Raw genomic sequence first — 20,155 nt, 5'->3', positions numbered from 1 at the left:
TTTTTTTTAAATTGCTCACCTGTATAAAAATAGATACTTTATTGTACTTTATTGATCCCAAACTGGGAAATTCTCGTGTCACAGCAGCAAGACACACTGTACATCAAGATAATAACAATAATGAAAAGTACTACACAAATAAAGTTTAATTTGATTTGATTATTATTTAGGATAGGAACCTAAGCTGATGGTGAGATGAGTCCCTTAAACAGATTTTGAGCCTAAGCAGGACCCACCTGCACTTGTTGATCCAATTCCAGCTGTTAGCACAGAGCGAGGCATGATCTTAGCAGCATACTTCAGGAACTGAGACTTTCCTGTGCCAGGATCACCAACCAGCAACATATGACACTCACCTAGAGTTTAGAGAATTACGCCCAAGGACCAATGAGAGAAACCAACATACTACATGCTTAATTTCCATATTGCAGTCTGAGGGTTTGCAGAGTTTGTCTGGTGGTTTTCTTCTCTTTCTCCTGGGTGACAATTCCAACATCTTTTTTAAAAACAAGCAATCATGGTTTTAAAAATAGAGAGAAAGAAATCCCCCAAAAGTTGCCAGGCATTTGTCTATTGGTACCAACAACGCTATTTTGAATTAAATGGGAAATTGCCCTGTTACCACAGCTTTTTCCTCACCATAAATTTCAAGTGCTTGCCAATTCTTTTTTTTTTTTAAAGCTTCATATAAATCGAATTCTTCTGATGACATGGTTTCATCACTAAACACAATCAGCAATCACATTCAAATGTGTAAATTCATCTGAAATATCGAATATATACTACTCACAAAAAAATTCAGTTTGATAATTTTCAATGTATTACTCACTCTATGAACCCTCCTTAGTTTGTGTTTAATTAGTTGTGTTGCATTTGGTTCTATTCGATTTCTAATTTATGCCAGTCAGGAGACCATTACAGTGATCTAATCAAGAGGAGGGGTTTTCTGTATCATCAAAGCAAATATACAGAGTTTGGCAATATTCCTTAAATAACAGAGGCAGGTCTTGAGTGAATAGGACACCTAGGTTTTTGAGATTTCAACATATAAGAAGGAATTAGAGTTACCCCTGATCTTCGACCCAGAAGTATCTATCCTCTGCACCCCACCAGCCAACACCATAGCCACTGCTAGTTTAATCACGTACATTCCAAACACCTGTGGGCATAGGCTCAACAAAATCTGGTTCCTCCCTGTAGAAACAGAGTGCAACAATAAAAAGAAATTAAAGTAAAAGAAGACATTTAAAAAAAAAAGAAAAGAAAAATATATACTTTGTGTGTTAAATCTTTGCAGACCTGCAATGGGATCATGTTTGTAGCTTTCCCAAAAATCTTCAAATTCCTGCTGAACGTCTTTCATGAGCAGACTAGTCCCAGCCTGCTGGTTGTTCACTTCTATGTTGTTAGCTTTGAGGACCAGTTCCACTTCACAGCGAGTGCCATCATAAAAGGGTTTCCAGCGCTGGCACATCACACCATAGATGGTCACATCGTCTCCTGGGAGCAGCCCACAAAGTCGACTTATTGAGAGCTACAACTTGAGCTAATGCTCAAACTGTACCAACAATATCAGGTGAAAAGAAAGACAGCTTTCTTCTTCAGCTTCATTTTTATGCTCTGTCTCCAAACTTGTGTTGCACAAGAAAAGTGGATCTGAGCAATCAGAAAATTTAGTGTCTGATCACACAGAACAAACAGGAGTGTGCAGAATAGGAAAAGTGGCTGGCAAAAAAAATTTGTCCAATTCACAAGGAGGCTAAAAAAATTATTGCAGGTACTTCATACCTGCTATAGTAAGGTTAAACTGCTCAAATGTGGCCAACAATTCCGGGCTCCAAGGACAAAAAATTCAACTCAACAATAAAATCAATCAAATCAATCAGTAAGGATGTGGATTCAGTCACATTAAACGCTGTCAATACAACAGCACAGCTGTCTGCCATTTAGTCTTACCAGATTTACAACTGTCAACTAGGTCATCCTCCAGGATAACCATCATAGAACGAGGAATACTGCCCACTGACAATCTCTGCACCTGAGGTTAAGGGAGATAAACACACCCAAATGAACATCTGAAAAATAGAAAAATACCATTAGAGACCAGTGTTTTTGTTAAAAGGGATTACATGCATAGTTGACATACTTGCTCTTGTATCTTTATCTCCTGATAGTCCCTGCAAGCAGCAGGCTCAGAGACTCCAGACAGACAGCTGAATTTGGAGGAGGTGCAGCCACTGGGATTGGGGCAGGCCACAGGTGGGGAAAAGGTATAGAACTGGTCAAAGTCAGCCTCCATTGTGAAAACATGACGACATTTTGCACACATGTAGTCACGCATATACTCCAGAACCTGTTAGAAGAAGAAAGGGTACTGACGTCACTTCAACAGCTATTCTTCTGTTGTTCAAACACAGGGTCACTGGGTCAACAGGTGTTACAGTTAAGACTTGAACAGCTTTTTAATGCCACTTTAAGTCAGTTTAATGACCACTGTCGTTAACCTGGGAAATTGGTAAAGATTGTCTATTTGACAATATTTAAAGAATTTGGTGGTGGGAGCACTATTCAGACCCTTACCTCAAATTGAAAACATCCCATTACATATTAGAATATTAAAGGGTATGTTGCAGGAAAATTTTTTTTCCAATTTTTTTATTTAATCTTGTCTAAAAAAAAAAAAAAAAAAAATACCATTTGAAATTTTTTTCAAGACATGAGTCTGATAGATATGATAGAGAGTCTGTGTGTTTTCAGTAGTGTTGTTCTGCATTCATTTTTAATTGTCAAATTATTGACAAATTATTGCATTTATGGAGGTTGCACAAACTCCAGCCTGTCAGGACATCGAGTCCACAGGTTTCCTAACACGAAATCAACTTCTACTGAATACAGCAACTCCTGAATCAACTGCAATGCCTATTGTACATCTGGAAGCATTCTCACCTCTGAATCTCTCAGAGCTAGTTTCTATAATCTCATCATCGAGATCAATCTGTCTATTAGACCCAGTACCAACTAACCTCTTTAAAGAGAGTTGTTACTTCACTGAGCCGTTCATTCTAGATCTGATTAATTTGACCTTATCTTTGGGTTATGTACCTCAGACTCCTAAGACCGCAGTCATCAAACCCCATCTTAAAGAGCTGAATCTTGATCCAGATGTTTTGGCCAATTATACACCCATATCAAACCTCCATTCATTTCTAAAATCATTGAGAAAGCAGTAGCAAACCAATTACATGACCATTTGGATGGGAACGGTTTGCTTGAAGAGTTTCAGTCAGGATTTAGAGCCCATCACACCAAAGAAACAACACTAGTTAAAGTCTCCAATGATATTCTAATGGCTTCAGACACATTTGACACCACTGATCATAATATTTTATTACAGAGACTGGAACATGAAATTGAGATTAAAGGAACCGCACTAAGGTGGTTCCAATCCTATTCATCAGATAGACATCAGTTTGTTCATGTTAACAATAACTCCTCCTCATGCACTGTAGTCAGTCATGGAGTCCCACAGGGTTTGGTACTCGAACCAATCCTCTTTACTCTTTATCTGCTTCCTCTAGGCAACATTATGAGGAAACACAGCATCAACTCTCACTGTTGTGCAGACAACACTCAGCTGTAGTTGTTAATGAAACCAAATGAAGTCAGTCAGCTAGTCAAACTGCAGACATGTCTTGAAGACATAAAAATTGGGATGACCCAAAATTTTTTACTCCTTAACTCTGACAAAACTGGAATCATTGTACTCTACCCTAAGCACCTCAGAGAAATGCTATCTAATCACCTTGTTCTGTTACAGTTGTTTATTTTTTGTTTTGTGTTATTTTTGAAAGGATGTACATTCACTGCTTTCTTTACTTGGTAGTATCTCATTAAGAGACCATTGAATGAGGGGTAACAGCTGGTCATGTGGCACAGGTCAGGTGACTTCTTTCATGTAGTGCACTAGTTTTCTTTAACTGCACTGCCATGGCACATGAAAGGACAGCTTAGCTCCTGAGTGTGACAAACAGCTGTTTTATTTTTCTCCTTATCGTAGCATCGTTGGTAAGTATTTGACGGCCCTGGTTCTAGTCTTTCATTGCAGATCATTATTTTTGGTAGGGTAGAACGTTTTTGTGAAGTTTATTCTAAAAGGCATGTCTAGTATGTTTGGTCTAATTCCCACCTGGGATTACCTACAGTAACAACCTGAGTTTGTCATTTTCTGTAGAAAGGCCTGTTTTGCACAATATGTATTCTTTATATCCCCCACTAGGGAGTTATATCGATCACATGCTTGCTCCAAACTGCCATGCACATCAAGACTCTTGAAAAGACTGGATGAATTGGTAATTTGGGCCAGAATGAAAGAAAAATGAATCTCCTTAGGGTACAGACAGGAGAAGGCAAGACTTGCAATGGTGCTAAAAGACCCTGCAGATAGCACAAAAAGAGCACAGGGTGAAGTCAGTGGCGCAGGGCAGCAGAGACGTTGGACAATATGGGAGGGGGTTGAAAGGCTAGCAGTGACCTCAGTAGACATCTGGAAACTCCCACAGGCCTGACTCAGTTGATCAGGCATGATCAGGTGCTGAGAAAGCTGGCAGAGGCAGTGGAAAGGAGAAGCCAAGAGGCAAGCAATGGGAGCCAGTCAGGGAGCCAAAAGTGGATGCATTTCCAAGTTGAAACTCCTGAAGCCAGGGGAGGACTGGAGATTGGTGTTGGACTTGGGCAGTCAGCTCCATTTCCCATGAGAGATCTGCAGCACAACATTGCGACCAGACATGATATTGTTGCCCACGTCCCAAAGATCTGCTGATTTGCAGATCGAGCTGACTGTACCATGGGAGGAAGCACTGGAAAAAGCTCACGAAAGGAAGAAGGCAAGTACTTTGAACTAGTTACTCGGTGCAGAGAAGGCAGATGGAATACAAGACTCTTCTCAGTGGAGGTAGGCAGAAGAGGTTTTGTTGGAAAACCAACAACATAACTGAGGCCTACTGTGGCATGCAACAACATTTCTTCATTGCTGTGTTGGTAATTTCACTAGTGTAAAGGAGCTGAATCCTTATTCTACAACTTACTTTCCTGGGGACAGAGGAGAGAAGTGGCAGAACATACATAAAACAATAAGACATTTTGAGTGTTTACAATCGGGGTGGGAATTGTTGACTATCTCACGATTCGATTCAGATTTTTGGGGCTACGATTCAATCGATTCAAAATGATTTGATTTGAACGATTTCTGCTTCAATCTATAGGTGTGCAAAGGATCCTCATGATCTACTCCAGTCTGCTTTGCAAGACAGAATGACAAATGGAGACATTAAAGTGTTTTTCACATTTAGCTTTAAACATTTATCCATGTTTAGATGGAATTGTTGCAACTGTTGCATAAAAGCAACATCACATATTGCTTAAGTAACAAAAATAAAAGTGTCTAAAAAAATAAAATACATAAAAAAAAATAGTGCAGTTAAACATTCTTCCTTTTAAATTCTAGGGAAGGTGCCTTTTCCAATTTGTCTCTATTCAATTCTACTCTAAGTAGCTAGCTATAAAATAAGCCATATCAGGAACGTAATTTAGGGCAGGGGCGACAAGTCCCCTGCACTTTTTCAAAAGGCAGTTTTAGTCCCCTGCAGTTTTTAGTGTCCAAAAACAATTTTAATTCTATATTAAATGGAGATGGGTCACATCATAGGATTAAGTGAAAAACGGCCGCTAAAACTGAAGCCTGTTTCCCTTTCCCTCGGTCTCCATGGACATTTGGTCAAAACCCTATGAGTCCAAATCTTTGCTTGCAACGAGGATAGGGCTGGTTAAATCGCTCTCTCTTTCATTATTGTAGTTTCCTCCTTGTTTTGATGCTTACCCCACGTGTATGTTCCAGAACCGGTGGTGGTGACATCAGGACATCCCGTGCACAAAATGGAGGCAGACAGCCTGCGGATTTGTTTTATTTATTTATTTATTTTTTAAAATCGATTTTGTGACATTTTAAACCAATTCTGAACTGTAGTAAATCAGGATTCTTATATTAATTGATTTTTTTGGCACACCGCTAGTTTACAACGTAACAGATGCTTCATCTACAACTACTGTTTGTTTCAAAAACAGGTTTTAGCTCCTGATGAGTTGGGAAATTAACAGTAAACAAAAATATTTGACACCACTTGCTGCCATCTGTTTAATGTTGTGAGTATGTTCCTTCTGCAGAGATAATCAGTTTTCTAAATTAAATCCGCAGATAAGTACTATTAGACCTTCAACTATTATTTGACCTCATGAAAAAAATTTGACCAGAAAACAAATAAGGGCTCATATTTTTGACAGTTGTAAGAAGATGACGCATGCAATGTTAACCTCTGTGTACATTTAAGTCATGTGAAGTGTTAGTCAAATTGGCAGATTCAAAATAATACAACTGAAATATTCTGTTGTCAAACATATGCTGTTATTGTGTCAGTAGGACTGATAAAGCCAGCAAGCTTTAGCTAGTTAATGAAAAATAATTAATGCTATTACCTTGGTAACACTCGTGCGTATGACAGTACCAGTGACAGAAAGGAAGTGGCCCACATCTCTGCAGCGGGGAATGGTGTTTCTGGTTAGTTCTGGACACACTGGCAGACCTAGATCCATTAGAGTTAATAAGATCTTTTAAACCCAGATGAATACCAAATAGCCTCACAATGCAAGCTCTGAGAGACATGTGGTGGTGGTCTCACCTGTGATGCGGGCATGAAGAGTATGTCTCATTCTCAGCTCTTTTGGTTTTTGTCCCCGGGGGGATGCCCTCTGTGATAACTCCATGGCTATTTTGTATAACACCTTATCAAATATAGACAGGACATCATGCGGATAGGCGTTGAAAAAGTCCCCAACCTGTGGCCACACATAACAGATGCCATGTCATTAAATTGAGCGCAGATTATATGATAAAGGAAATTACAAACCCATTTGTCACACACACACACACACACACACACACACACACACACACACACACACACAGTCTAGTTTTAATCAGAATAAAAATTACAATAAAAAAAATTTATCTTCATTTCCACTTAAACATAGACCAAGAAAGGATCACTCTTCATGACAAACCTACTCAAAGTAGTAAATAAAACTGGCCAGCTCTCCCAGTGGACTACATACATAGAGTCCCTTAAAACTCTAGACTTGCTGAATCATTCAGCGCTTACAGGGTTGGTCGGCCATCTCTTTTTAGTTTGAAAAACTAACACTGGTACTTGTTCATTTATAGGCTAATTATAAGGCCCTAAAATGGCAAAATTTGGCAGCATGGCAGCATAGTGGTTAGTGCTGTTGGGTTTGATTCCCAGGCCTGGGGCCTTCTGAGCGGAGTTTGCATGTTCTTCCCATGCTTGCGTGGGTTTCCTCCCACCGTCCAAATATGCTTGTTTAGGTTAATTGGTGACTCTAAATTGCCTGTAGATATGAGTGTGAGTGGTTGCTCATCTTTATCTGTCTCTGTAAGCTGGCCCTGCGATTGACTGGCGACTTTTCCAGGGTGTACCCTTCCCTTGCCCAATGTGTGCTGGGATTGGCTACAACGACCCCCATGACCCAGAAACAGATAAGCAGCAGAAGATGAATGAATGAATGAAAGAATAAAACGGCAAAATGGTTCTCTGGATCTCACTTGACTTGATGCAATGATTTACTACATTCTGAGGTCCCTTATGTCTTTTTTGAAATCGGGAAATTAGCATTTTCATTTTATGCTTCCTGAAATATTTTCCATCACTCCCTGAGGTTGGAGTCTCTTCCCTCTTTAGAAGAGTTCAAGTGTATAATATCTGAGCAATGTCTGTAAACCTTTAACTGTTATTTACTTTGTATTCTCCTTATCTTTAGTTGTCTCTTTTCATCCACGTATCACTTTAAATCAGGGAAACCTCAGTGACCCACAAGTTAAAATAAACATATAAATAAATAAAAATTCATGCATCTGTATACAACTCACACACAATTGTAAATAACCCCTTTTCCCAACACTTATAACTTATTTCACTTTCTCCCCTTTTTTCTGCTTTTAATATTACCTCTTTGGCATCTTATTTTATATCTTTGCATTGGTTTTTACTCATTGCTGCTGAAATAACTGCAATTTTCTCAGCCCGGGACAAATAAAGGAATTTCAAAATTTGGAAGGAAGGGCAAGTGAGTGCCTTTCCGGGAACCATCACCTTATCCTGGTGGAGTGGAGTTCCATCTCATACAAATGCTTAGAACATAATGCAGTATATTGAAAATCAGCTATAGTGTTTTACATATTAGTGCAATTCTACTTGAAATATGACTATGTTTTGAACTGTGTTTGAATTACCTCCATATTGGCCTCAAACAGTGTCATGGCATTGACAACAACAGCGTGGTGGGTCTCTTCACTTGTATTTTCAATTAGCTGGAGAATGTCACCATGGTGATGCTCCATCAGATAGGCTTCAAACACCCAGCCAATCAGAGCCTCCTGTTCTGACCTTATGGACATGGTGAAGTAAAGTGAACTCCTGAAGAATAAATAAATAATGAATAGGTTGGGCTTTCACATTTATCTTTGCCACCACTCCTATTCCTACACTTAGCCAAAATTTATTCAATAATTCATTTGAGACAGAAAAGTACCAAACTCTCACACTAACAAAAGTTAAGAAGTGAATTATGATAATTGATCACTGAAAAATAACCAAATAAATGTTTTTCTATACTAAAGTTAATTATATATTAAACAAAATATAGAAATATCAATTCATACAAAACATGTTGTCTTGGCACACAGATGTCTTTCCCTTAAATTTGTTCTCTGTGTTAATGAGTATTTCTCTTTTGTCAAAATCATCTCTTCGTGGCAGGTGTCATATCTGTATGATAATTATACTGCATGGTTAATGAAGAGTAAAGTAATTTCGCTTTATTTGACCTTTGCAGGGAAATTTGTTTCCAGCAAGATAAAAATAAACATACACCAATTCACAACAACATTGGAATAAAATACTTAACACATAAAAACATCAGTAAAGGTCAGAATGAAATTTAAATGGTGTAAAAAATATCTTATATCAGTGCAAAAGTTCTACGGTGAATAAAGATATTAGGCTGAGCAAACAAAAAAAGACATAGTAAAGACCTGTTCGTGACTGCAGCTAGTGCCTCGTTGCTTTGATCTGTACTCACGCACCTGCAGCAGCTAACATGTAATGAAAGAGTCAGTTTTCTTCGGCGGGAGACATCGGTACACTGATCTTCTCCGGCTCACGACAGGGTCCTTCAGCTAACTGTAGGGTCGTCCGACTGACGAGTTTACCGGTTGAAAGCTCTAGTCTCCTTCTTCTCCAGTGTAATGGCTACTTGTGCTGAACTTCACTCATTCACTCAACTTCTACCGCCTATCCGTTTCCGGGTCACGGGCACTGTTGTGAACGCCTCAGTAAGGAAAGTCGCTATTGGCTGCCACCCCTTTTTTCCCAATATAAACTTCCTGGGGACGTTGATGTAAGTTATATTCGGACACTTTTTCAATAAATTCTCCCACCCCTCTATAATAGTAGTCAGCGGAATTGTAATGTCTCGCTTGAGCTGCGACAGCTGATATTCCCACACGGTTTACGTCTCTGACACTCATAGAAAGTGGATTTGCGCGAACAATTAGCATGTGAACAAAAGCCAGCTCCGGTTCATACCGGAAGTCGCGCCTTTAATTCACGCAAGGGCTCGTGGGGGCTAGGAACAAGGTGGATATATATTTTATTTTAAACAACAACAACAAAGGAGCGAGCTGATTATTGACAATACATTTTCGTTCAAGTACAATAGTGCAATATAACAAAATATAACATATCTACACAAACAGTTACTAAATACATAAATAAATAAGTTTAAAATTAAACAGACATGAAAGAGAAACATTTCATATGTACTTAAGTGGATTGGAGAAACTTCATAGTACAAAAAAAGTGGTCTGTTTCCAAGGGAGTTCAACAAATACATTTTTATAATGTTTAATAAACATATTTATATTCTTATTTATTAATGAAAGTAATTTGAAAATTGAATTGATTTCTATTGAAAAACTGAGAAATGAGGGTTTGGAATTCAACATGTATGTTTATGAATGAAGAATTTCCCATCAAAATAAAAAGTTGACCAAATAATGCAATGATTTATTTTTTATTTAAAATTATGGATATCATTGTGAGAATGGGAAATTGTTTAAATCTGACCAAAATCTTTTTAATATTTCACATTCAAAGAAGAGACGAGTAAATGTTTCACCAGCTTGTCCACAAAAAGTACAGTATCAACGTCTACATATCTGGATACAACAGAATTTACTGGGTAGAAGAAGTTTGAAATTAACTTTTCTTACTTTATTAAGAAATAAATATTAGATTAGAAATACAAAACTTATGATGTAAAAGCCAGGTCTTTTTCCAGTCTATGTCATCCAATTGTGAGTCTCAGAAAAACTTTCCTCCAGGAGTGACTTTATTTTTATTTTGTAAAATTTGACGAACATGTTTATGATTACTATTTCTATCAAGTATGTCTAAACAATTTAAAGACGGCTTGGGTTGACCATGTTTTTATTTCATGAAAACATATGTGACTTTTAATAAGATGGATCAACCCTGAGGGAATTGTTTTAATCATTATACTATATTCTTTAAATAATCTGGGAAGTTTGTAGGGCTGAAACGATTCCTCAGTTATTCGAGTACCTCGATTACAAAAAATTATCAAGGAATTCCCTCTGCCTCGAGGAATCGTTTAATTTATACAGAGAATGGTCACTGGTGGGGACAAGTGATGGGAATTCCGGCTGTGTTTTAAGAGACGGTTCTTTTGGCATGGCTCACTAAAAAGAACCGACTCTTTCGGCTCTCAAGAGTCTCCTCATATTTTTAGTTGCTTAAATTAATTTATTATAGTAAATAATGTAAAATGAATTACTAAATATAAAAAAAATCATCATATCAAATGTTCAATATTCATATATCTTATTATACTCAACATGCAGCAGTGTTACAAGAAATAACCCTTCTTAATGAGACAAAAGGTCCAATCTCAGATTGTTTTGGGGATGGCAGATTATTATAGAAGTTTTTGTAAAAACTTCTCTGCTATGTTTGTGTTTCACGAAGACAGTAAACTACGTGCAACTTTTTTTGTTTTTGGTGAGCAGGCTTGTTGAAACCTTTACTGGGAAATAAACTCAATTTCTGCACTTTGGTGTTGTTTCTGTGACAGTATAGGATATTTTGGAGGTGAAAGAAACGGGGTAAAGATAGTACACATATGTTTACAGTCCCTTTGTTGTTGACGTGATGCCGCTTGTTGTCTTGCCGTCATCTCCGACTGTCCGACACATTTTCAGTAACTATGATAAAACCGGAGCACCCAGAAACGTCAAAATTCTTGTGCATGCAGCTGAAAGTGTGTTAGAAAAGTCTGCGGTGAAATTTTCACTAAACCCTGCCTACTGTCGCTGTATGAAGCGCGCCTTTCATATGTTTATTAGTTTGGGACGCCGGCGTCCCAACCACTAGGGGGACTTCACAAAGAGGTTGACCTCTTTGTCAAGCTTTGTTGACCCGTGACTGCTGCGCCGGCGTTTTCACGTCCGTTTAAGATGTCTGTCGATACGAGTGATGCGGATGCTGTTCTCCTACAAGATAGGGATGATGGTGTGGAGCACCCGATTTCGTATTCGTATTCGTATCCCTCGTTCTGGCAGTAAAACATTTTGAGGTTTATATCGGATCTGCGAGCACACCTAACTGTAGTGTATACTGACCACAATCCTCTCGTTTTTAATCAACCGTTAACCCGGTTGTTCACCAACTCGGTGTGGGGGTGTTACGCGTCCGATGGTTTTGTCATTGAGCCTCTCGAGACGCATGTGTGTTCTCCTGTCTCTCTCTCTTCGGCTCCTCCCTTCCATAACAGATACCACCTGCTGTCAATCGAGTTGAGAAGCGACCTGTTAAAGGGAGGCGGGGGAGCAGAGAGAGAGAGAGAGAGAGAGAGAGAGAACGAACTCCCGCAGCGTGGCAGACAACTGGGGAGTTTTCTCCCCGGGGTTTTTGTTTGGGCACTGGCACGGTTAGCGTGTTGGTCTTTGTTATTTCAGTTTCACTGGGGATTGTTGGTAGTCCTGTTTTCGATTTTTGTTTTATTAGGTGAGAGTTGGTTTTGGTAGTTTATGGGGACTGGACTGAGGCGACGGTCTATGACATGGCTGGCTCAGTCCTCTCCCTCAGGCCTCAACTTTGAGGGGCTGGGGACGGATGTGGCCACAATACACAGTCTCTATGCCATCGCATGTGCAAGGCATGGGTAGACTGAAGCCTTGGTCACCCATTCTGCCTTTGCTTGATCAATGAAATTGAAACGAAAGACCAGGTGGTTGCAACCACTGAGGAGCTGGTCCTGACTATGTGGACCTGCATAGTTAATAAAAATAATTGACAATTGTATTTTGTTGACTAAAGATTATGATCTCTGGCACATTTAATCAGCAAAGAATGCCCACAAAACGACCACAAAAGGGAGAGGGTGTATTTAAAATACAAAAGCTGCTTCACAGACTACTTACTAACTGATCGAGACCACAGGGACCACTGGACAGATCAGTGAGGAACTGGGAGGGACCACTTGTCCGTACCAGAGACCAGCTGGTCGTGACCAGTATCTCTTGGGCCTCTAGCGGCTCCGATCACTGGTCAGTGCCAGTGCCAGTCTCAGGACAGACCACGGAATTGGCTAACACAATCTCTCGTGCTACTTGCCATCCCAAATGAGAGATCATCTTTGCAAAAACCAAAAACGAGTCGTTTTGCGATTTTATATTTGTTTTTTGGATCTTACATAAAAAACTGTTTAGGTTTTAACAGTTTAGGTTTGTTTTTTAATTACAAATTGACTCCTTATTTTTATTAACTTATTTTTTTACTCCGGAGAAAACTCATTATCATAACTGATTATAATGTAATAATATACCAAATTTACTTGTTCAGAATTGTGTCTCCTGTTTTTATTGTGATACAATTTCTTTTTCTTTTCCAAAAAGAATAGTAACTTCAAAGTGTATTTTACAACAATTTGTAGACTTTGCAAGTCTGGTTCTGCATGTACGGGACACGAGCACACGCACAAACATGTTTGAATGTGATCGGACGGACACACAAGAGGCCGCCATTTTCTCTAAATGCGGGACCTGGTGATTTCTACTTCCGGTAGTCAACTGGAGCAGAGAGCGAAAAGAAGCAAGATATCTTACTCTGCTCTGAGTGCGAAACACATGCACTAGCTTTGTGCCACAAGTTGTGAAAACTGTCGCGTTACTGACTAGATCCGCGCAACAACACAGCCATACGACATCCAGCATGCATTGCGAGTGAGTTCTAAATTCCCTGGGCAGGTGATAGTGATGAGCCATGCTAGGGATATTCATTCCGATCCGATGCCAAGTAAAAGTAAAGGTGTCACTGTCGATAATTATACTGACACAAATACATGTTTACAAACACTCCATGTGTTATGTAATAGACAGTTTCAAATCATACTTACACATCGACTCTAAACACAGACGATCTTTCTTTTCTTTAGTTTGAATTTTCAGCAACAACACAAAAATTAATAAATAAAAAATGACATGCAAAGCATCAATAATCACTGCTAAGGCATTCCGATCATTAAGTCTCTGTAAAATAAAAGACCACATAAAAAAGGAAACAAATTGCGTCTCCGCTGATGTGCCAAGTGCATTCCAGCGGCTGAAGCAGTTCCTGCAAGCTGCCGGGAAACAATCCTGTAAGCAGAGTAACTTTCTACTTTGTCCACGTGTTTACATGTCTACCGACATCAGCGTGGACTGATGCAAGCATCGATATTTTATTATAAGAATAGTTTCGAAAACGGACATCTTTGGCACAGAAAGACACACAACTAACAGGTGGCGGGTATAGCTAAGACACATTTAAGCTTTACAACAGGGAAAACTCGTGCAAATGAAATGAGCATCAAACCTTACAACTGAACCGACCAACTCCTGTGGCGTAGTTACTCTCTCTTCCTTGTCTTTTTTTAACGGGCCGGGCGAGTCTCATCTCTGAAGAGACGATCTTTGGTCTCCGCAGCTGGCCGAATATTTTCTGTTGACATATGGCGGACTCCGTGGTTGCACCACCAGGCGACCGTCATTCCCTGGTCCTTGCAGGTGTATAAGAGAAGGTTGGCTTCATTTTACCTTCATAGACGTGAGAAATCTTTATCAAGGAAGCGATCAAACGGGAAGAGATAAACTGAAGCGAAACGGGTCGTAACTCAGTGTTTATTTGCCAGCCGACTGCAGTTTGATAGTCAAACGTCCTGACTGACAAGATATGTCTTCGTCAGTCGCAAGAGACACTGTAGTTAAAAAAAAACACGTCAGATTCGCCAGCATGGAGGACAATGACGACAACGACGAACAGGAGGAAGACACCCTATTCGACAAGAGGAAGGACACTGGGCGAGGGCCGAAGAGTGCGCTGAAGGCGATCAAGAGGACAGCGAAACCGGGATGCGACAACCGTGTAGAGGCGCCCGGCTGCAGGAGCAGATCCGGAGCGTCTGGCCGCTGGATCGTCACTTTGGCGCTTTGTGCATCTTTCCTCGGCTTGGTAAATCTGAGAGACGATTCTTCAACAGCCAGCCACCCATTTCAGGCCCCCAGGCTGCTCTTTACACACACTGTTCAGGGAATATTAGTTATCTCAAGCTGTTAGTTTATGTATTAAAATTCTGTTGTTTTCGGCTAGAACAAACACACAATTTAACACTCTAAAGTGGATGAGGGACAGAGCTAGTTTATTACCTTCATTAATGAAGAAAATAAGTATGAAATTATTCATTGTGCGTTACTGTTATCTCTTATGCAAAGAGTGTATTATGTAAAGATAACTGACAATTTCTCCAGTTAGGAAGTACATCATGCAGGCTATGCAAATGCTTAGGGTCACTCGATTTCCTAGGGGGCCCCTATGATAAATAGTCAGGCTAACCTAAGGAGAATTATCATTTCATGTTGTATCAGAGATGGAAGATATAACTCACTTACTCAGTCCCCACAACGCTAGATTTTATCAGTATTTAATATCTATATTTTATCAGCAAAATATGATAGTTGAGTTGAGGTTTCCCCGGCTCCTTTCAAAATACATAATTTGGGAGCCATTTAGTTGTAGTGTAAGTTTCCCAGAACCTCCTTTTCGATTTTTGCACTTTCAGTGATCATACAATAAGACAGTTATCACAGCTACTACATGAACAAGCCTCAGTTTAGCCTATAATGAGGAAAATAAATATCAAGAGCTCAAGGCAGACCTTGTTAAACTTTATGCCTTTATAAACACCTTGTAAAATAATAAAAGTTATTGTCATTTTATATAGTGCCAGGCATATAATGACCGAAACGAGTGTTTCCAGCTTGAAATGCGGTGTAGCAATAAACCTGAAGCCTTGTCATTACATAAGAGTTTGCAACAGCACAGTCAATAACGCTGTGTCAGCTACTTCTGGCAAACAACTTGAAAAAATAAACAATGCACTATTCGCCATCTTTTGTGGTATGTCTGTGAGTCTTTTATTTTCGTCTAAAGAAACTATTCATCTGAGTCTTGATATGACTGAAGCTTTCTGATGTTTCCTCTAACTGTCTGAATAGCTACTGGAGCTTTACTGGTCAACAAAACCTTGTTAGTACAAAGAACCAGTAGCATTAGCATTAGCACACCAAAACTGTGTCAGCGACTGTTGGAGGCGCACAAGACCTGATATAGATTTTATATGTGGGAAAATTATTAAATAAACTATGAATCATAGCGGATGATTTTAACGCAGTTTAAAACACCTGGAAGACGTTTAAGAGGAAGGGGGGGAAATATGCATTGACCAGACCTCAGAGTGAAATAATATATCAATATATCAATCAGTGGATGAGGCAAGTCATCTCCTCTGATGCAGATTTCACTCTGTTTTACTTGTAGCTCATGGTAACCATTGTGACTATTTTCTTGTAGGGGATGAGCATCTCAGTTCTTGGCCCCACATTCGAGGACCTGGCTGTGAATGTGAAGAAGAACATCAGCAATATCTCCTACATCTTTGTCGGCCGCTCTGCAGGATACATTGGAGGGTCCCTCTTAGGAGGCATAATGTTTGACTGCATGAATCCTCACCTCCTTCTGGGTAAACTTTTCTTCAAATTGTCTGTGTTTTCCATAGATGTTGTACTGTGGCAGCAAATTGCTCTGGTGTAAAGGCTGGTGACTGTCCCAGATGCAAGTCTCACAGCAGTCACAGCAGTTTAAAGATTTCCTCTCTGTTTCATGACAGGGATGCATCTGATTTTTAAACGTTACGAGGATGAGGAATTTATCTTTTGCTGTCGTTTCTCCCAACATGCCAGTATTACCTTGTGTGACCAAACTGTGTATGTTGGTGTTGGATTCTGTCTAATCTCTCTGATGATCTCTCCCCAGGTTTTTCTATGCTGGCTACAGCTTTTGGGATGTTTGCTATCCCTTTCTGTAAGCAGGCTCTGTTCCTTACCGGGCTCATGTCCAGTATTGGGATGTCTATGGGTGTTCTGGATACAGGTAAGACAACACATGAGCAAATAGCACGAGCTGCCTAGTTAAAACACATAGTAGGTGGGGTATGAGCCTGTTTAATAAGGATCTATCTTACCTCCAGAGCTGTTGGCTGATTCCAGCTGCTTTTAACTTGCTAAACCGATTTGTTGTGAACTTCCTGTTGGTTTCATAGTCTCCTATATCCTGGCTTACAAGGTTTTCAGTAGATAGAGGAGCACTCCTCAATCAACATGGTAAATCAAACTGTCGCATGCATCTTGTATATTACCTGCATATTGCCTATCAAATGGCAGAAAACACAGCAACCCATTTGTACTTATCAATGATATTGTTTAGCAGCTCACACTTAGTATATTTAATTTACTGGCTAGCTCGCTACTGTATGAAAGTTTTACTTTTTAATTGGATGGGCGAGGTGTGGATGTGTAATATTTTACTCAACATGCATGTTTTTAGTTGTTTGGTGAAAGAATTGATTTTACAATATAAGAATTGAACTTGATAAAGTTTTACTCAAACGTAAATCTGTTGAAATATGTTTTTTATCCTATTATTTGCATGGATGTCTGTTTATGACAAATCAACATGCTTGTAGTTATGTTTATATGATACAGCTTGTTTAAAATTACCTTCAGTTTCCTGTTAATTCCCATTGATTCCCACAAATTTCCAATAATTCCCATGGTAAGTTTCCAATTTGGAATACTTCAAAAATTGCTCAATTTAACCTCCATTGGGATGCCTCTGAAAATTTTCAGACATTTTGTGCCCCTTTGGAACCCGATTGCAAAGTGGATGAGCGGACTGTTTCTATGTATAGGAAAAAAACTTTTCCTCATTTTTTTCACAGAACAGCACTTCACACAGAAAATTTCTTAGTGTGTTCTTCCTGCTGCACAATGAGACTTTGACTTTGCCAGAGACCATCTTTGGTTGGATCTAAGTCAGCCATTACTGGATGTGTCTTACAGTGAACAGAGCCATCTGTCCTCAGTGGTCTATTGATCCACAGCAACACCTTACCCATCTTGTCTCAGGGCAAATAGGGGACCAAGCTAATAAACAGTGAGGCTGTGAGACAAAGATCAGTGGTTATTTTTAAAAGTCCAAGTCAAGTCCAAAGTGTGTTATCTACTAAACTGAAAAACATCAAAACCGATAATACTGCATCATACATCATCACTCTCTTATCCCCAATCAACAGCAGCCGGTCATTAGCTTTTCCTCTCAGTGACTTTCATCTAACATTAAACATACAATGTGGTGGATGAAGAGCAGCTGAGCTCCATTTGGCAGGTTCTTCATCCCTAGATGCCCTACATTGCCCACTTCAAACCTAGTCATAATTTGCAGGCAGAATGTGTTGACCTTTCAGGACATCACAGTGTGAAACACACAGCTCCATAGTGATCAACATTATTGATGTGTATGTTGAAATCATGTCTTCTCTCTCTGTCAGGTGGTAATGTGCTTCATATTGAACACATGTGGGGAGAAGGCAGGGCCTCACATGCAAGCTCTGCACTTCAGCTTGCAGCGGGAGCCTTTGTGTCTCCAATCATAGCAAAGCTCTTATTCGGTTCTGATGGGATCAACAGCAGCAGGAGCGGCACAGGCACCACAGCGACCACAGCAGGCAGCTCCTTGCCACCCACCCACCACAGAAGCAAATACACCGAAGGCCCAGATACTCAAAAACCTAATCCGTACTACCACAGCAAGACCATCACCCTCAAATCATGTGGGCTTACATCGTGATTGGCTCTTTTGTCTGTCTCATCTCCTTCCTATTCTTCATACTCTACACTCGCAACAGTGTGTCTCGTGACCGGAGATCGTGCATTATCAGGAAAGCCCCTGGTGACCAAGCATCACATTACTCTCGTGGTCTTGCTCTTCTTCTTCTTCTTTGCTTATGTAGGAGCTGAGGTGGCGTACGGCTCCTTCATCTTCACCTTCGCCAAGGACTACGGCCACATGCCCAGCCCCAGGCTGCAGGGCTGAACTCTCTGTTCTGGGCAACGTTTGCAGCCTGTCGGGGTTTGGCCATCTTCTTTGCAGCCTGTGTGTATCCAGGAACCATGATCCTGCTCAGCCTGGTGGGCACCACTGTCTCCCTCCCTGCCTCCTCTGCCTCTTTAGCAGGGACACAGGGGGTTTTATGGTTTGCACTGGTCTCTATGGCGCATCAATGGCCACACCTTCCCAGTGGAATCTCCTGGGTGGAACAGTACACTACAGTGACTGGCCACACAGCTGCAGTCTTCGTGGTGGGCGCAGCTCTGGGTGAGATGGTGCTGCCCGCTCTTGTTGGCTTTCTTCTGGGGAAGTTCCCAGATCACCCTCTGTTGATGTACCTGTCGCTCATCACCGCCACCTTCACTTCCATCCTTTTCCCAGTCATGTACAAGTTGGCCTCCACTCCTAGTGGCCAGAGCAGGAAACCCCACACCAGGGGCCAACCTGAAGCTGATGATAGTGAGTTTTGTCAGGCTCTCCTGGACTCCAGGGCGAATGAGGAGGAGGAGGAGGAGGAGGAGGAGGAGGAGGAGGAGAAAGATAAGAAGGAAAACGAGAGCATGGCTGATCAGTGGAATGATGCAGACTTTGAGGTCATTGAGATGGATGACACAATGAGTCTCGTTAGTTCACCCAGTAAAGCTTCCTCCCTCCCTGATGCTGCTGGTCTCTCAGGAAGCTCTGCCACTAACTTCCAGGTAATGGAGCCTGCAGGCACAGATTCCATCTCTGACACCATCTCTCTAGTAGCAAACTCCCCCAGATGCAAAGTCCTGCTGTCCCTGGACAGAGAGAAGAGAGACTGAATCCTCTTCATCTTGTGACGCCTAAGTGCTGTCGATCTCCAGCACTCCAGTAATGCCCCAAAACACCTTTTCACACCTACTATTAATGAATGGGGCAGTGAACGCATCACCGGCTACTGTGAATTGTGCAGTTTGGAAAGCATGTTGCCTTCAAGTTTGCACAAGATTCATCAACATCTTCCAAAACTTTCAGCGCCCTGCTGGGCAGACTCTACACTGACTACTGATGGTTTTAATGTGAAGGATCTGTATTGGCCACTTCCTCCCAGGTCAGGTCAAAGTCAGGCTAGGCTGTAGAACTAAGGCTTAGTGCTAGCAGGGAGTTCAGTGCCTTGCTCAAGGAAGCATAAGCAGAGCAAATGAGTTGAGCCAGGGATGCTGGTCCTCGTGATCATCATTTCATCTTGCTGCCAAATACCATAGTCATTAGTCCATTAGTCATTCACTTTGAACTATTGCAGTGAATGTGATCATCCAATCTGAATTAAGTCCTCTTCAGTTTTGATAAAGATCAGATGGCAATTTGTTTTTCTGTGATGTACAGTCATGTGGTTCATGTGTTGGTAATGTGATTTTTGAAGTAAGAAAAAAAAAAAAACTAAAGAACTAAATGAAGGTGCTTAACTTTTTATTATATCAATCTCAAACCTCCACCCACAA

The 20,155-nt window shown here is 40.5% G+C and overlaps 1 protein-coding gene and 1 pseudogene across 7 annotated transcripts in view; one reads left to right on the top strand and one right to left on the bottom strand.

The window, feature by feature from the left end:
• The window catches only part of mcm9 (minichromosome maintenance 9 homologous recombination repair factor), a 20,934-nt gene extending 6,652 nt beyond the window's left edge, over nucleotides 1-14,282 (bottom strand). For 2 of the 7 annotated variants that reach the window (XM_029497184.1, XM_029497185.1), the window contains exons 1-9: nucleotides 9,212-9,624; nucleotides 8,360-8,543; nucleotides 6,732-6,888; nucleotides 6,529-6,635; nucleotides 2,147-2,353; nucleotides 1,957-2,038; nucleotides 1,300-1,500; nucleotides 1,069-1,194; nucleotides 237-356 (exon numbers count right to left, since the gene is read on the bottom strand). In XM_029497184.1, the coding sequence (XP_029353044.1) occupies nucleotides 237-356; nucleotides 1,069-1,194; nucleotides 1,300-1,500; nucleotides 1,957-2,038; nucleotides 2,147-2,353; nucleotides 6,529-6,635; nucleotides 6,732-6,888; nucleotides 8,360-8,524 (1,165 nt within the window). In that variant the 5' untranslated portion in view covers nucleotides 8,525-8,543; nucleotides 9,212-9,624. Of the gene's footprint in view, nucleotides 1-236; nucleotides 357-1,068; nucleotides 1,195-1,299; nucleotides 1,501-1,956; nucleotides 2,039-2,146; nucleotides 2,354-6,528; nucleotides 6,636-6,731; nucleotides 6,889-8,359; nucleotides 8,544-9,160; nucleotides 9,625-11,827; nucleotides 13,608-14,060 lie in introns of those variants that run through there. The other 5 variants (XM_029497181.1, XM_029497182.1, XM_029497179.1 and 2 more) reach the window with 5 other exon arrangements.
• LOC115038310 (sodium-dependent glucose transporter 1-like) lies at nucleotides 14,159-19,556 on the top strand (annotated as a pseudogene).
• Nucleotides 19,557-20,155: the final 599 nt, after the last annotated feature.

This window comes from Echeneis naucrates, chromosome 24, assembly GCF_900963305.1.
Source record: "Echeneis naucrates chromosome 24, fEcheNa1.1, whole genome shotgun sequence".
In the NCBI taxonomy this organism is placed as follows: Eukaryota; Metazoa; Chordata; class Actinopteri; order Carangiformes; family Echeneidae; genus Echeneis; species Echeneis naucrates.
Note: the sequence above shows the minus strand (reverse complement) of the source record. Positions and strands in the feature narration are given on the sequence as shown.